The following is a 16,153-nucleotide window of genomic DNA, read 5'->3' on the forward strand; positions in this document are numbered from 1 at the left end:
GCTACACCGTTGCACATTCCACCTCCCGCACAGTCCCGAGCCTTTCGCTGAAGCCTGTCTGAGGGTGTGTGGTGTCCATGGGGTTTCATTTGCATCCTCCGCTGTCCTGCGTCTTCCCTGTGTTCTCTGCGGAGACAGGGACGTTCAGATCTCTTGCCCGCTTGTGGTTGGCACCAGAGCCTTCCTAACGCTCGGCCACTGCTCTTGGCGGGGGCTCCTGTGCCCAGCACAAGCCCCTGCGCTTAACCAAGCATTCGGCTCCCGAGGTGAGCCGGGCCCACCGGCCTGCGCAGGGGGACACTGGACGGGGCACACCAAGGGTCAGAGGGGTGAGAGCCAGGCGCACGGGTAGCTGCGGAGCCGGGGAGCCTGCATCCCCTGAGCCGGCAGCTGGCCGCAGCCCTGGGGCAAGCGCCAGGGTCCCCTCAGGCCACTGAAGCCGAAACTGGGACGTGGCCAGCCTCACCTCCCAGTGGTGTCACCTCACACAAGCAGTGTTACCTGGACACCCAGGGCAGGGAAAGGTGGTCCAAGGTGAGCTCTGTCCAAAGCGCTTGCACCCTCTGCTGGGTGCAAGTGAGTGTGCAGGGTTAGGGTTAGGGTTAGGGGTGAGTGTGCCAGGGTTAGGGTTAGGGTTAGGGTTAGGGGTGAATGTGCCAGGGTTAGGGTTAGGGGTTAGGGTTAGGGGTGAGTGTGCCAGGGTTAGGGGTGAGTTTGCCAGGGTTAGGGTTGGGGTGATTATTCAGGGTTATGGTTAGGGGTGAGTGTGCAGGGTTAGGGTTAGGGGTGAGTGTGCCAGGGTTAGGGTTAGGGTTACGGGTGAATGTGCCAGGGTTAGGGTTAGGGGTTAGTGTGCAGGGTTAGGGTTGGGGGTGAGTGTTCAGGGTTAGGGTTAGGGGTGAGTGTGCAGTGTTAGGTTAAGGGTGAGCGTGTAGGGTTAGGGTTACGGTTAGGGTTGAGTGTGCAGGGTTAGGGTTACCATTAGGGGTGAGTGTGCCATCGTTAGGGTTAGGGTTAGAGTTAGGGGTGAGTGTGCAGGGTTAGGGTTACCGTTAGGTGTGAGTGTGCAGGGTTAGTGTTAGGGGTAAGCGTGCTGGCTTAGGGTTATGGTTAGTGGTGAGTGTGTAGGGTTAGTGTTAAGGTTAGGGGTGAGTGTGAAGGGTTACTGTTAGGGTTTGGGTGAGTGTGCAGGGTTAGGGTTACAGTTAGAGGTGAGTGTGACAGGGTTAGGGTTAGGGTTAGGGGTTAGTGTGCCAGGGTTAGGGTTAGGATTAGGGGTTAGTGTGCAGGGTTAGAGTTAGGGGTGAGTTTGTGGTGTGGGGGCTTCCATTGCCTTCTCCCCAACTACTTCCATTATTTGTGATAACTCCCCCCACCCCTGCTCTCCCTCGGGCTATGCTAGGTCTTATGTCACGGGGGCTGATTTGGCTGTCATATCCCTCTGTCCCTGTCACAGGCCTGCATACCACCAGGTCCTCGGCTCCTCTGCCTCTCGCTCACTGGCCCTTTGAGAGGTGTAGGAAATGCCCACATGGAGCCTGGCCTAAGACCTGCCACAAACACCAGCCTGGGTTGCCCAGGGTCCCCTGGGGGGCTGGGGGGCAGGAGAAGATGCCTGGGCAAAGCCACGGTCCTGGGTGGCCACATGAGGGTGGCGCCAGGCAGCTTCTCTGCTGGTTGTTCTGTTTCAGCTGCTGGAGTTGGCAAACATGAGGCTTAGTCTGGAGGGTTTGGCACTAGATGGTTCCCTCTTGCCACAGGATGAGGGCACCTGTACCCCAGTGTGTGCACAATGTTGAAACACCCGGCATAACCGGACCTGTGCCACAGTGCTGGGCCCACTGAGCAAGGCAGCGCAGAGACTGGCACCACAGGCAGAGCTGAGAGATGCTGAGGACATCAGGAGAATGGAAGGTCTGTGAGCTGGGCCCATGTCCTGCCCCACTCACATGTGTACCTATGCACCTAAGTACCTGTGCACCTGAGCACGTGGGCACCCGTGTATCTGAGCACCTGTGTAACTATGCACCTGAGCACCTGAACACCTGAACACATGGGCACCTGTGCATCTGAGCACCTGAACACCTGAGGACCTGTGTACCTGAGCACCTGAATACATGAGGATGTGGGCACCTGCACACCTGTGTACTTGAGCACTGGGCACCTGAGCAGCAATCGACTTGGCCATCCCCCACCCCACCCATCCTGCCCTCTCTCAGGCCCCTTCTCTGGGGAGCCCAGGAAAGGGCTCCTCTCTGTCGCTGGTTCTAGTGGCGCCTCAGGTCCCAGCTCCTAACGCCACTTTGCCCCTCCCGACACACAGTGGGGAGGGCCTGGGGGAGCAGAGCATTCTGGGAGCTGAGGGTCAGCTGGGCCTTGCGTGGCCCTGAGGCCTCCCCTCTTTACACAAAACAGGCCGGGCCCCAGGGTCACTGGCCTTGCAGGCACACATAGCCTTCTGCTGCCGTGGGCAGGTGTTTATTTTTCTGGGTGAGGGTCAGGGGTGGGCCCCAGGGCAGGGCTGGAGGGCAGTCAGGGCCCCCCCAGCCCCTCTGCAGGGTGGTGGAGGTGGTCTTGGTCCTCCTCTGGCCCCCGGAGCACCTGTCGAGGTGGCAGCGCCCACAGCCAGGGCCCCTTGCCTCCCTGGTCCTCCTCAGCTGGGGGGTGGTACAGGCCATCATGGTCGGGCTCAGGACCCTGCAGGGGGCTCCGGAGGAGGCCCAGGATGTCCTCAGGTTCCACCCAGGCCTTGGTGCCTAGGGACAGGTGGAAGAAGGTACAGCCTCGGTTTCACTCCTGAGACCCTCCCCTCCACACCCTCCCAAGGGCCTGTCCGTCCAGATCACCCCCAGGGGCTTTTGCCAGCCTGAGGGACGGCCCCACCCTGACCTGGCAGTTTCTCCTCCGCGGCTGAGAGCTCTGGCTTCGCTGCGGGCCACAGCCCCACCAGCCATCCGTCCTTCTCTGGAGGCTCCACCACCCGGGCACCCCAGGCCCTGCTGGCACAGCAGCGTCAGGCGGACGCACAGGTGGGGCAGGTGGACATCACCACCCCCCGCCCAGGGCACCCACCATCCCGGGCAGAGTGGGCCTGGGATGGGACGTGCAGGAAGCCACCTCACCCCCAACACCAGCAGCCACAGGCCCCATGGCCCATCCCGCCAGGTGTCCCCCACGTCCCTGAGCCAGGGGGCCAGGGGCTGGGGTGGACCCTCCACTGAGGGTCTCCCAGGTCGAGAGCTGTGAGGCAGCATCCTGGTCCCCCTGAGACCACCCTGGCTGCCACGGGGCAGGAGCCACCCAGACCCCAGGCCCCCAGCTTGCTCCCTGCTGCTGGCACCCGGTTCTGCGGTGGTCCCTGTGAGGCCCGAGTCTTCTCCTCCAGAAGCTGCTGGACAGGGCTCCCCTCTCCATCCCAGCGCACCCCGGTTCAGGGAGGGCCTGGGAAGGTGGGCTGCAGCCCCAGGGACAGCAGGAAGGGCTTTGGGGGCTCTTACTTCTCTGTGTCCTGCTCAGGGGCCCCGAGTCTGACTTGAATCTTGACAGGGACCTGGGAGAGAATCACTGCTGTGGGCAAAGGACACAGGGTCTGCGGGGGCATGGGCAGGGCAGAGCCACCGGGATGTCGGGACCACAGGGCAGGCCGTGAGACTGCCAGCCTGTCTCAAGTGATGAGCCTTCTGGATATCTAGCCAGGCCCACCTCCCCACCTGGGTCACCTGGGCACCTCCAGGCCCACTTCCCCCACCTGGGATCACCTGGGCACCCATTAAACCCACCTCCCTACCTGGGTCACCTGGGCACCTCCAGGCCCACCTCCCCAACCTGGGTCACCTGGCTGCACATTAGGCCCCAGCAGAAGGGCCCTTCATCCTGGGGCCCCACCTCAGTGCCCTCAGGGTTAGGTCAGAGTTAGGTTTAGGGTTAGGTTACAGGCGACTGCTGCCCCCTGCTGGCTGGGGCAGAGGATGACAGCTGGGAGTGTGGACTGGGTGGGAGGGCCCCCACACAAACCTGTGCTGCTGGGGCCGCACCTGCTCCCTGCAGCAGCACAGCCACCAGGCTGGTGACCAGGAGGAGCCTAGGGGGACAAGGAAGGGAGTGTGGGGGGGAGAAGGGAGGGGAGTATTGGGGGGCAGGGAGAAGGGTGTGGGGGGCAGAGGGAGGGGAGTTTTAGGGTGGCAAGGAGGGCAATGGGGGGAGGAAGGAGGGGAGTATTGGGGGGCAGGGAGGGGAGTATTGGGGGCAGGGAGGGGCGTGGGAGGACACTTTCCCTGCCCCCCTACCTCCCCTGGCCCCAGGCAGGACCCACAGGCAGCCGGCATGAGGGTGCTGCCCAGCCAGAGGGCCGGGGCAGGTCCCCTGATGGGGCCATAGTAGTGTTATCAGCCCCCACGGGCAGGTGAGAAGGCCGAGGCCTCTACTTCTGGACCCTCAGCACAGGGACCCCCACGACGCTGCCCCTGCTCTGGGCAGATCCCCTGGGGCAGGCGCTGGCGGTGGGTGCTGGGGACTCCAGAGGTTCTGCCATGCCCTTGTGCCAACCTCTGCACAGGGTCAGATGTGAGCACACATGTGCACACGGGAGTCGGTGCAGAGCCCTGCACCCACCCGGCCCCTCCGGGCAGGACGGGCACCACACTCTGCCCTGAGCCATGGGGGCGGCTGTGGGGAGTTCATGGGTGACAGAGGCACCACCCGCAGGCCAAGGGAGGGCAGGACCGTCTGCACACATGGTGGGTGTGTGTTTATATTTGTGTGGGCGGCGTGCTATGTGGTTGTGTGTGTGGTGTATGTGTGCCATGTGCACGTGTGTGCTGTGTGGCGTGTGGTTGTGGATGTCATGTGGGTGTCGTGTGATGTGCTGTGTGTGCCGTGCAGTTGTGGTGCCATGTGCGTGTGCGTGTGCATGTGTGAGGTGCACTGTGCACCTGGCTGCCCTGGGCCCTGCTGGGAGGTTTCTGTCTCTGCAGGGGGCAGGTGGTCTGGGGTGGGGCCGGGCGGGGTCAGTAGGGCTGGGGTCAGTAGGGCTGGGGTCAGGGCTGTGTCCCGGCGCCCTGCAGGCCACGCTGTAGCCCCACGGAGACCTTTGCTCCCTGTCGGGGTGACTCACCTTAGGGGGAGTTTCCCATGCACCCGGGGAGGTCGGAGGGCGGCTGTGATGCTGGGTGGGGCTGACGCAAAGACCCCTGTCCGGGCATCAGGACTCCACCCCCTGCCCATGGAGACGCACAGCCGGCCCTGGACCTGGAGCCTGGGGACGGCTGGTGGGTGCTGAGGGGCCCGGCTGTAGGACCCCCCATCCCTCTCCTGACGGGCAGCTCTGGACGCTACAGGGTCCCCAAGGCCCCGAGCACCGGACCCACCTCTCCACAATCTGCTCCAGGTCGGGGTCCCAAGGAGGGGGCCGTGGCCTAGAGGAGGGGGAGGGAGGAGGGGACCCCACAGGACCGGGGAGGGAGGAGGGAACCCTTTGGAGGAGGAGGAGAGAGGTGGGGACCCCACAGGACCGGGGAGGGAGGAGGGAACCCTTTGGAGGAGGAGGAGGAGAGAGGGAGACCCCACGGGAGGATGGCAGCCTCTGATGGCTTCCCCAGGTGACGCCCGCTTAGGGCACCCGGCCCTGCCCCTCCCATGTTCCTGCCCCCGGGAACTGGGCATCGCAGACCAGCCTGTGCTGGGGCTAGCACATCCTCGCCTTTCCCCGGGGTCCCTGGGGGATTCTCCGCTGGGTGGGGGACACAAGGGGACAAGGCACTCACACACGCACACACGCATGCACACACACACGCGTGTGGGGCCACAGAGGGTGCCTTTGGAGGCGGAGCTGGGACAGACCCTCCCCCTCCCAGACACCCCCTGAGCCAGGCCTGTGGGGACCCGGCCGGTCTCGGAGCAGGGCTCCTGCCAGTGGGCCCAGTCCGGGGTCGGGCTCGGGGCGTGGGCATCACCTGCTCATGTCTGCGGCTGCTCTGGGGGGCCGTGGTGCCGATCCGTATCCAGGCGCCGGCTCCGTGCTCCCCACAGGGCTGCCCAGGCTTTATTGCCCACGAGGGCGTGTCTGGGCAGAGGTCGGCGGGATCCCACACTGCACTGCTGGGGCCGCCACGGCGCCCCGCGCTCCAGCCTGGGGCCGCCACACCCAACGGAGGAAGGAAAGAGACCTCTTGTCTGGGGAACGCTGGCCCCTTAACTGATCTGGCCGGGCGGGCACAGGGCGAGACAGCACCGTGTCCCGAGCTGAGCGCTCGCCTGGGGAAGCCACCTGACGCATGGGCTCGGGACCGGCTGCTGCCACGTGGCAGAGGATCGCCCCGACGCCACCCCAGGCTGACACCATAGCTCGTGCCCTGTGGTGCGACATGCACAGCCGGTCTCTGCTCCGTGTCACCGCTGTGAGCCGGCGAGCGTCCCCGACACACTGCGCAGCGGCCACTCCTTGTCCCCTTTGGCCTTTGAAAACCTGCTTGCGACAAAGGCCGACGGGAACTTGGAAGCGTGTGCGGGCAGCTGTCCTCCCTTGGGCTCGAGCAAACTCTCTAAAATTCTATTTTTCACCTCAGCTTCTTCCTTAGGTGGACACGACAAACCTCTCAGTTACCACTGCCCCCGACCCCCGCCACACCTGCCACACTTGTGGCCCGTCCACTGCCCAGCACCAGACCTGGCTCACCCCACGCGGGATCCTCAGCTCGCTGCCCACCTGCTTCACCACGCACCCCCACCGCCCGGCCCCCACTGCCCGGCCACACCTGCACGCTGCGGGCCTCGCCCACGGCTGGCCCGCCCCGCCAGAGAGCGGCTGGCTGGGAACTGCTGGCAGCCTGGGGACCCTCCTGCAGCGCCCTGTGGTCCCACGGCCCTCCCTGCGCTCCTGCTGCCGGGGGTCGTGGAGCAGGCCAACCGCCAGGTCTCGGGGCCCCTCCTGGACCCCAGTGTCCACGAAGACACATGGGAAGGGTGGGCTCCATGGTAGAGGGAGGCTCACCAGAACCACCATTCCAGTGCTCTCGACCTTGACCCGGGGCAAATGCGCATTGAGGGGCGGTTACTTGAACAAGCTACTCAGCCAGGCAAGAGCACAGCTCCTGTGGCCTTCTGGCCGGGCTGTCCCCACGCCGCCCAGAGCAGTGGGCACAGTGGCTCCACCGGGGAGGCAGCGGGAAGGCTGGTGGCCCAGGGACCTGGGGCTCCCGGGTTGGGCTGTGCAGTGACTGGCAGACCAGCCAGACTGCAGCAGGGACACCAGAGGTGGGGAAGCCACCACCCGTCTGTCACCCTCCCGGAGGGGCAGGAGAAAACCGCCTGACATGAGTGTGCTCCCCGCCACGCACAAGCCCCCAGAGGTGTGAGCGCACGGCCTTAACCAATGCAGACGCAAGGTGACCCCCAGGAAGACAGCCTCAAATGATGCCACCCCCACGAGGGAAGCGAAGCCCACGATGTAGCTCAGGGAAACTGCTAGGCAGACAGACAAAAACAGCGGCAACCACCTTTGGGCGGGGGGAATAGAATTCAAAGTGGCTCTAATATGTCATCCAAAACACCACATTTTTAAAAATTAATAGACCTTTATAATCACCCTCTTAGTGCAGCACGGCAGTCTCATGAAAATTAATGCTTTTATGGACTGTACTACAGACTCGAGCAATTTCAGGTTTCGAGGAAAGCTGAGCGGAAAGCGGAAAGGAGCTCCCTTTGCCCTTCCCTGTCATTGTCCTCCTGCATTAAAGTGGCACGTTTTCTGCAGCTGATGAGCCAGTTAAAACGCCTGCTCTCAGCCAAGAATAAGAAGACAGGCAAAGAAACAGGAAAAAGTGTGATCGATGTTCAGAGGAAAAAAGCAGGTAATAGAAACTGGGTGGACCCACATGTTGGACTTAGCAGGAAAACAAATGAATAGAAATGATGTCTAAAGAATTAAAGGAAAGTATGATGATAATGACTTAAATAATTTCAGCAAACAACTCATTAAAGGAATCAAATGGGAATTCTGGAATTGCAAATACAATAACCTTCCAGGTTTTTGCTATCTGAACAATACTATAGAAAAAGAAAAAAGATAAAAATAATTTAAAAAAAGAAGAAGAAAAGAAAATACAATAACTGAAATTAAAAGGTCACCAGAGGGCTTAATAGAAGACATATTTAAGTGTATAATGTCTTTAACTTCGATTTATACTTACAGATAGATCAATAGAACTATCCAATATGAAGAAAAGAGAGGGAAAAAATGAAAAATGAGCAGCACCTCAGAGACCTGTGAGACCATACCAAGTGATGAGTGCACACACACGCAGACACACATGTGGAGTCATGCAAATGCATATGTACACACAGACACACATGTCATATTCATGCACATACAGGCACACATGTGGAGTCATATGTGCACACAGACACATATGTGGAGTCAGGTATGTGCACACAGACACGTGGAATTATACACATGTACACACAGATACGCACGTGGAGTCATACAAATGCATATGTACACAAATACACACGCCAAGTCATAGATGTGCATGCATAGACAGACACGTGTGGAGTCATACATATGCACATATGCACTCAGAGACACACATGGGGTCATACATATATGCAATCTCAGCAAGAGAAAAAAGAAAAGAGCGGGAAAAAACTTGAAGAAATAACCAAAAATTTTTTGAATTTGATGAAAAGCATTACTCTACAGACCCTCACACAGGATGAGTGCAAAGACGTATCGCAGCCAAACTGCTGACCCCAAGGACAAAGAAAATCTTGAAAAGAGCAAGACAGAAACTGCTACTCAGGTACTGAGCACCAACCCCGGGTAGGCAGGGACAGGGAGACCCGCAGGCACTGTGTGACGGGCAGTGGCACCACAGAGGAGAACGAACACTCTTTCCATGAAGCCAGCATCACCCTGACACCTAAAGCTAGACAAAGACACTGTGTGAGAAAAGAAAATGATAGATCGATATTCTTCCTGAACATAGACACAAAAATCCTTAGGAAAATATTGGCTAAATTCAGCAACACATAAAGAGGAATTTATCCCAGGAATGCAAAGTTGGTGTAACATTCAAAAACCAATATATGTACTACATTATATCATGTTAACAGAAAAGAGCCCAACTCTATAAAATAATTTAAAGAGGCTTATTCTGAGCTGAATATGTGCGATCATGGCCCAGAGAGCCACGCCCAAGAAGCCTTGAGCAAGTGGTCTTGCTGTGGGTGGGTTACAGTTTAGTTTTATACATTTCAGCAAGACAGGAATTACAGGTAAAGTCATAAATCGTTACATGGAAGGTGTAAGTTGGTTTGGCCTGAAAAGGCGGGATGTCTTGAATAGGGGCTTACAGGTTACAGGTAGGTTTAAAGTTTCTTCGATTTGTGATTGGTTAAAGAAAGGAAGCTTTGGCTGGGCACGGTGGCTCACACCTGTAATCCTAGCTCTCTGGGAGGCCGAGGCGGGCGGATTGCTCGAGGTCAGGAGTTCGAAACCAGCCTGAGCAAGAGCGAGACCCCGTCTCTACTATAAATAGAAAGAAATTAATTGGCCAACTCATATATATAGAAATAATTAGCCGGGCATAGTGGCACATGCCTGTAGTCCCAGCTACTCGGGAGGCTGAGGCAGAAGGATTGCTTGAGCCCAGGAGTTTGAGGTTGCTGTGAGCTAGGCTGACGCCACGGCACTCACCCTAGCCTAGGCAACAAAGCGAGACTCTGTCTCAAAAAAAAAAAAAAAAAAAAGGAAGCTTTGTCTAAAGGCTTGCAATGTTTTAAGTCAAGATAAGGAAGTCTGCTGATCAGAGACAAGCCACTGGACACACACCCAGACTCACATGATGTGTTAAGAGAATGGATGACCTGCAGGTATGGATTAAGCTCTGTCTTGCACGGCCTTAGCTTGGTAACGAGTCAAAAAGGACATCTCCAAGAAGGGAGGGGCATGATGAGGCGAGTCTGACCTCCTTCATGGCAGCAACTCAGCTTTAGGGTATTTCTGGGTCCCCTTGGCCAAGAGGGGGTCCATTCAGTCAGCTGGGGGCATAAGATTTCATTTTAGTTCACAATTGATAGAATGAGAGACAAAGAACTCATGATCACCTTTTTTTTTTTTTTTTTTTTTTTTGAGACAGAGTCTCACTCTGTTGCCCAGGCTAGAGTGAGTGCCGTGGCGTCAGCCTAGCTCACAGCAACCTCAAACTCCTGGGCTCAAGCAATCCTCCTGCCTCAGCCTCCCGAGTAGCTGGGACTACAGGCATGCGCCACCATGCCCGGCTAATTTTTTGTATATATATATCAGTTGGCCAATTAATTTCTTTCTATTTATAGTAGAGACGAGGTCTCGCTCTTGCTCAGGCTGGTTTTGAACTCCTGACCTCGAGCAATCCGCCTGCCTCGGCCTCCCAGAGAGCTAGGATTACAGGCGTGAGCCACCGCGCCTGGCCCATGATCACTTTAATAGACACAGAAAAAGCATCTGACAAAATCCAACACCCATTTATGATTTTAAAAAATATTCTAACAAACTAGGACTAAAAGGAAGCTTTCTAACCCTGATAAAAAGGCATCTACACAAAACTACAGCAAACACCGTTTTAATGGCGGAAGACTGACAGCCCTCTCCTTATGAATGGGAAGAAGACAAGGATGTCCATTCTGACTAATTCTATCCAAATTGTACTGGAGGTTCTCGCTGGTACAACAATGCAATAAAAAGAAGAGAATGAGGCTGGGTGCGGTGGCTCACGCCTGTAATCCTAGCACTCTGGGAGGCAGAGGCGGAGGATGGCTTGAGCTCAGGAGTTCGAGACCAGCCTGAGCAAGATCGAGACCTCCGTCTCAACTAAAAATATAGAAAGAAATTAGCCGGACAATTAAATATATATAGAAAAAATTAACCAGGCACAGTGGCACACGCCTGTAGTCCCAGCTACTCGGGAGGCTGAGGCAGGAGGATGGGTTGAGCCCAGGAGTTGGAGGTTGCTGTGAGCTAGGCTGACGCCATGGCACTCTAGCCTGGGCAACAGAGTGAGACTCTGTCTCAAAAACAATAAAAAAAAAAAAAAAAAAAAAAAAAAGGAAGAGAATGGCTTGGAGCAGAAAAAGTAAAACTGTCTTTATTTGTGCATGACAAGATCCCATATTTGGAAAATTGTAAAAGAATGCAAAAACAACTAATAAATGAGTAGAGAAAGACATCGGAATGCAAGGTCAACACACAAAAATCAGTTGTGTTTCTCTAAGCTAACAATCTGAAATGAAATTAGGAAAACAATTTAACCCATAATAGCGTCTGTCTCCGTCTGTTTTCTGCTGCTGTAACAGAATACCTGAGATTGGGTAACTTACAAAGAAAAGTTTATTTGGCCTCCAGTTCTGGAGCCTGAGAAGTCCAAGGTCAGGGAGGCAGCCCCTGGCAAGGGCTTTCGAGTGGCATCGTCACACGGCTTAAACACGGGAAGCAAGCGCGGGCAAAAGAGGTACCCTCGAGGGCGCCTTGCATCATGCGAACAGCAGCCCTCTCTCACCATAGCGCAGTTCCCTGAGAGCAGCATCAATCCCTCTTAACAACCAAAACCCTTTGAAAGGCCCCACCTCCCAACACTGCCATGCCAGGGGCCACATTTCCACCACGTGACTTCTGGGGGACACACTCAAACGGTAGCAGGATTGAAAACAGCAGAATAATTGGGAACAGATTTCACAAAAGGAACAGAAGTCTGGTGCTGAGAAAAAGTAAAGAATATCCAAGTACATAAAGAGCTATTTCACATTTATGGCTTGGAAGACTCATTGTTGTTAAGATCAATTCTCCCAAAATTATCTGTAGAATCAATGCATTTCTATCAAATGCCCAGAGTTCTTTGTAGAAATTGGAAAGCTGATCCTAAAATTTATATGGAAATGCAGAGGACTCAGAATGCCCAAAACAATTTTTTTTAATTAAAAAAATTTTTAATTTAAAATGTTTAAAAAATTTTAACTTGACTACCCTGTACCAAACTTTGCTATAAAGCTACAGTGAAAAGGCCCAGGATAGGCCGGGCGCGGTGGCTCACGCCTGTAATCCTAGCACTCTGGGAGGGCTGAGGCAGGCAGATTGCTCAAGGTCAGGAGTTCGAAACCACCCTGAGCAAGAGCCAGACCCTGTCTCTACTATAAATAGAAACAAATTAATTGGCCAACTAATATATATATAGAAAAAATTAGCCGGGCATGGTGGCGCATGCCTGTAGTCCCAGCTACTCGGGAGGCTGAGGCAGGAGGATTGCTTGAGTCCAGGAGTTTGAGGTTGCTGTGAGCTAGGCTGACGCCATGGCACACACTCTAGCCTGGACTGTCTCAAAAAAAAAAAAAAGAAAAAGAAAAGGCCTAAAGATAAAGACCAATGTATGGGATTAAGGGGCCAGAAATGAACCTGCACAGGGACACTGACAGTTGAAACAAGTATCAAGACAATTTCGCACAGGCAGGGCAGAGTGGCTCACGCCTGTAATCCTAGCACTCTGGGAGGCAGAGGCAGGAGGATCGCTCAAGGTCAGGAGTCGAAACCAGACTGAGCAAGAGCAAGACCCTGTCTCTGCTATAAATAGAAACAAATTAATTGGCCAACTAAAAATATATAGAGAAAAAATTAGCCTGGCATGGTGGCGCATGCCTGTAGTCCTAGCTACTCGGGAGGCTGAGACAGGAGGATTGTTTGAACTCAGGAGTTTGAGGTTGCTGTGAGGTGGGCTGACGCCACGGCACTCTAGCTGAGACAACAAAGTGAGACTCTGTGTCAAAAAAAAAAAAAAAAAAAAGACGATTTGGCACAAAAAATTAGTGTTTTCAACACAAAGTGATGAGACATTGGATATCCATATTTTTAAAAAATGAACTTAGACGTTTACACTGTATACAAAAGTTAATTCAAATTGCATCATACACTTCAATGTAAAAGTTTAAATTATAAACATCTGAAAAAAAATAAGAGAAAATTTTCATGGCCTTGGGCTAGGTAAACAATTCCTAAATACACCAAAAGCACAATCCATAAAAGAAAAATATTGATAAATTGGACTTCGTCAACATTATAGACTTTTTCACTCAGAAGGCACAGTCGAGAAAGTGCAAAGCCGTGGGTTGGGAGAGGCTATTTGCAAGTCCGGCATCATCTGATAAAGGACTTGCATCCAGTACTCACATGCAAAATGATGAGACCGGACCCTTGTCTCACACCATACACAAAAACTAACTTGAAGTGGATTAAAGACTTACATGTGAGACATGAAACCATAAAACTCCTGAAGGAAAAAACATAGGGGGAAAGCTCCTTAGCGTTGGTCTGGACAATGATTTTTGGACGTGACGCCAAAAGCACAGGCAACAAAAGCGAAAATAAACATGTGGAATCAGGTCAAGCGAAAAGGCTTCTGCATTGCAAAGGAAACCAAAGAATGAAAAGGCAACCTATGGAACGGGAGAAATATTTACAAGCCATATATCTGCAAAGGGGCTAAAATCCAAAACATGTAAGAAACCATGCAACAACAAAACAAATAATCCAATTTAAAAATGGGCAAAGGACAGATATTTTTCTGTCTGGACAGACGTGAACAGACGTTTTTCCAAAGATGCATGAATGACCAACAGCTACGTGAAAGGTGCTTACTACTCACCATCAGAGAAATGCAAGTTGAAATCACGAGGTATCACCCCACACCTGTTAGGATGGCTATTATCAAAAAGACAATACAGGCCAGGCGGGGTGGCTCATGCCTGTAATCCTAGCACTCTGGGAGGCCGAGGCGGGGAGGATCGCTCAAGGTTAGGAGTTCAAGACCAGCCTGAGCTGTAAATAGAAAGAAATTAATTGACCAACTAAAAATGTATAGAAAAAATTAGGCAGGCATGGTGGCACATGCCTACAGTCCCAGCTACTTGGGAGGCTGAGGCCAGAGGATGGCTTGAGCCCAGGAGTTTGAAGTTGCAGTGAGCGAGGCTGATGCCATGGCACTCTAGCGTGGGTAACAGAGTGAGATTCTGTCAAAAAAAAAAAAGAAGGAAGGAAGGAAGGGAGGGAGGAAGGGAGGGAGGGAGGGAGGAAGGAAGGAAGGAAGGAAGGAAGGAAGGAAGGAAGGAAGGAAGGAAGGAAAGAAAGAAAGAAAGAAAGAAAGAAAGAAAGAAAGAAAGAAAGAAAGAAAGAAAGAAAGAAAGAAAGAAAGAAAGAAAGAAAGAAAGAAAGAAAGAAAGAAAGAAAGAAAGAAAATACATAACCAGTGCTGGTGAGGGTGTGGAGAGAAGGGAACACCTGTACCTGCTGGTGCAAATGCGGACTGGCTGTACAGATGTGAAAAGCAGTGTGGCGTTTCCTAAGGAAACTAGCAACGGAACCACCAGACGACCTAGCAATCCTGTTTCTGAGATATTTGCACCCTCATGTTCACAGAAGCATTATTTACAACAGCCAAGATCTGGAAGCAATGTAAGTGCCCATCAAGGGAAGAGCGGAGAAAGAAAAAGTGGTAAATGTACACAACAGAATACTATTCAGCCTTAAGAAGGAGGGAAATTCTGACACATGCCACAACATAGGTGAATCTTGAGGAAGGTACGCCAAGCAAAATGAGCCAGACACAGAAGGACAAATACTGCGTGACCTCACTTTCGTGGAGAATCCAAAAAAGTTGAACCCACAGAAGCAGAGAGTGGAAGGGTGGTTGCCAGGGGATTGAGTTGGGGGCAGAGGAAGTGGGAGATGCTGGTCCAAGGGTAAAAACTTCGAGTTATAAAAGGAACAAGTTCTGGGGCTCCAATGTACAGAACAGGCAGTGACGGTTGCGTTCATTTGATTGTGGTCATCATTATTAACACAATGAGTACGTACGTTAAATCATGTTGTATGCCTTGAATATACACAGTCTTTGTCAATTAAGTGCTTTAAAAATAAAGAAAAGGTCTTGCGTCCAGAATACATAAAGAAGTCTTACAATTCAGTAAGAAAAAGGCAAACAACCCAACTGAAAATGTTCGTGACATTTGAACAGACATTTCACCAAAGGAGATACACAAATGGCTACCACACGCAGAAGGTGCTTGGCGCCAGCAGCCATCAGGGTGACGTGGATCCAGACCACAAGGAGTGTCACTACAAACTGTAGGACGGTGGTGTGGCTGACTCGGGTCCCCCCGAATTCACATACTGAAGTCCTAACCCCACACAACGAGACTGTATTTGGAGAGGGAGGTTGGTTTGTTTGCTTTGTTTTTTCCCAGAGGTACTCAAGCTAAAAGACACAGGGTTTTTTTTGTTTTGTTTTTTGTTTTTTTTTTTTTAAGAGACGGGGTCTTGCTATGTTGCCCAGGCTGGAGTGCAGTGGCTATTCACAGGCGCGATCCCACTACTGATCAGCACAGGAGTTTTGACCTGCTCCGTTTCCGACCTGGGCCGGTTCACCCCTCCTTAGGCAACCTGGTGGTCCCCTGCTCCCGGGAGGTCACCATATTGATGCCGAACTTAGTGCGGACACCCAATCGGCATAGCGCACTACAGCCCAGAACTCCTGGACTCAAGCGATCCTCCTGCCTCAGCCTCCCGGGTAGCTGGGACTACAGGCGCGCGCCACCGCGTCCGGCAAGACACAGGGTTTTTAAAGACGTAATTAAGGCAAAACGAGGTCATGAGGGTGGGCCCTAATTCAACATGACTGGTGTCGTTACAAGAAGAGGGGGTTAGGACACAGACACACACCAAGAGAAGATGACGTGTGGATTCGGAGAAGGTGGCCATCCACAAGCGGAGGAGAGCGGGCCAAAGAGGCATCAGCCCTGGAGATCGATACCCAACCATGCCAATCTCGGACTTCTGTGGTTTAAACCACCCACTCTGCGGCAGTTTGTTGTGTAGCCGGAGCTAAGACAGATGGCTATGATTTAAAAAAGAGACACTAACAAACGTTGGTAAGGGTGTGGAGAAACTGGGACCCTTACACGTTGCTGGCGGGAAGGTAAAATGTGCAGCCACTTTGGGAAAAAACATTTTAGCATTTAAAAAAAAAAAAAAAAAGTTAAATGTAAACGTACCATCCGGCTGGGCAATTCCGCTCAGAATCTGCCCAGGGGACACAAAAGCACATGTTCGCCACAGACTTGCAGAACGTTCATGGCAACA

General features: G+C 53.5%; 1 protein-coding gene across 2 annotated transcripts; it reads right to left on the minus strand.

The window, feature by feature from the left end:
- Positions 1 to 2,436: 2,436 nt before the first annotated feature.
- On the minus strand, positions 2,437 to 6,064 carry PRAP1 (proline rich acidic protein 1). 2 transcript variants are annotated; one of them, XM_020280711.2, is made up of 5 exons: positions 5,952 to 6,064; positions 4,015 to 4,081; positions 3,498 to 3,550; positions 2,890 to 2,999; positions 2,437 to 2,756 (listed from the first exon to the last, which is right to left on the minus strand). In XM_020280711.2, exons 1-5 carry the CDS (start codon positions 5,957 to 5,959, stop codon positions 2,533 to 2,535), a joined length of 462 nt encoding a protein of 153 aa, XP_020136300.2. In that variant the 5' UTR covers positions 5,960 to 6,064; the 3' UTR covers positions 2,437 to 2,532. The 2 variants fall into 2 exon arrangements, with proteins under 2 accessions (XP_020136300.2, XP_075865794.1); XM_076009679.1 differs by having other exon boundaries at positions 2,440 to 2,756; positions 2,890 to 2,996.
- Positions 6,065 to 16,153: the final 10,089 nt, after the last annotated feature.

Source organism: Microcebus murinus, chromosome 14, assembly GCF_040939455.1.
Source record: "Microcebus murinus isolate Inina chromosome 14, M.murinus_Inina_mat1.0, whole genome shotgun sequence".
Classification (NCBI taxonomy): domain Eukaryota; kingdom Metazoa; phylum Chordata; class Mammalia; order Primates; family Cheirogaleidae; genus Microcebus; species Microcebus murinus.

Bases quoted from the DNA above. Each gene is read 5' to 3' on its own strand.
- PRAP1 (XM_020280711.2), bottom strand. The intron at 3,551-4,014 runs GTTTGTGTGGGG...ATTCTCTCCCAG, and splicing joins GTGCGGCCCCAGCAGCACAG to GTCCCTGTCAAGATTCAAGT. The intron at 3,000-3,497 runs GTAAGAGCCCCC...CTGCTGTGCCAG, and splicing joins CCTGAGCAGGACACAGAGAA to CAGGGCCTGGGGTGCCCGGG.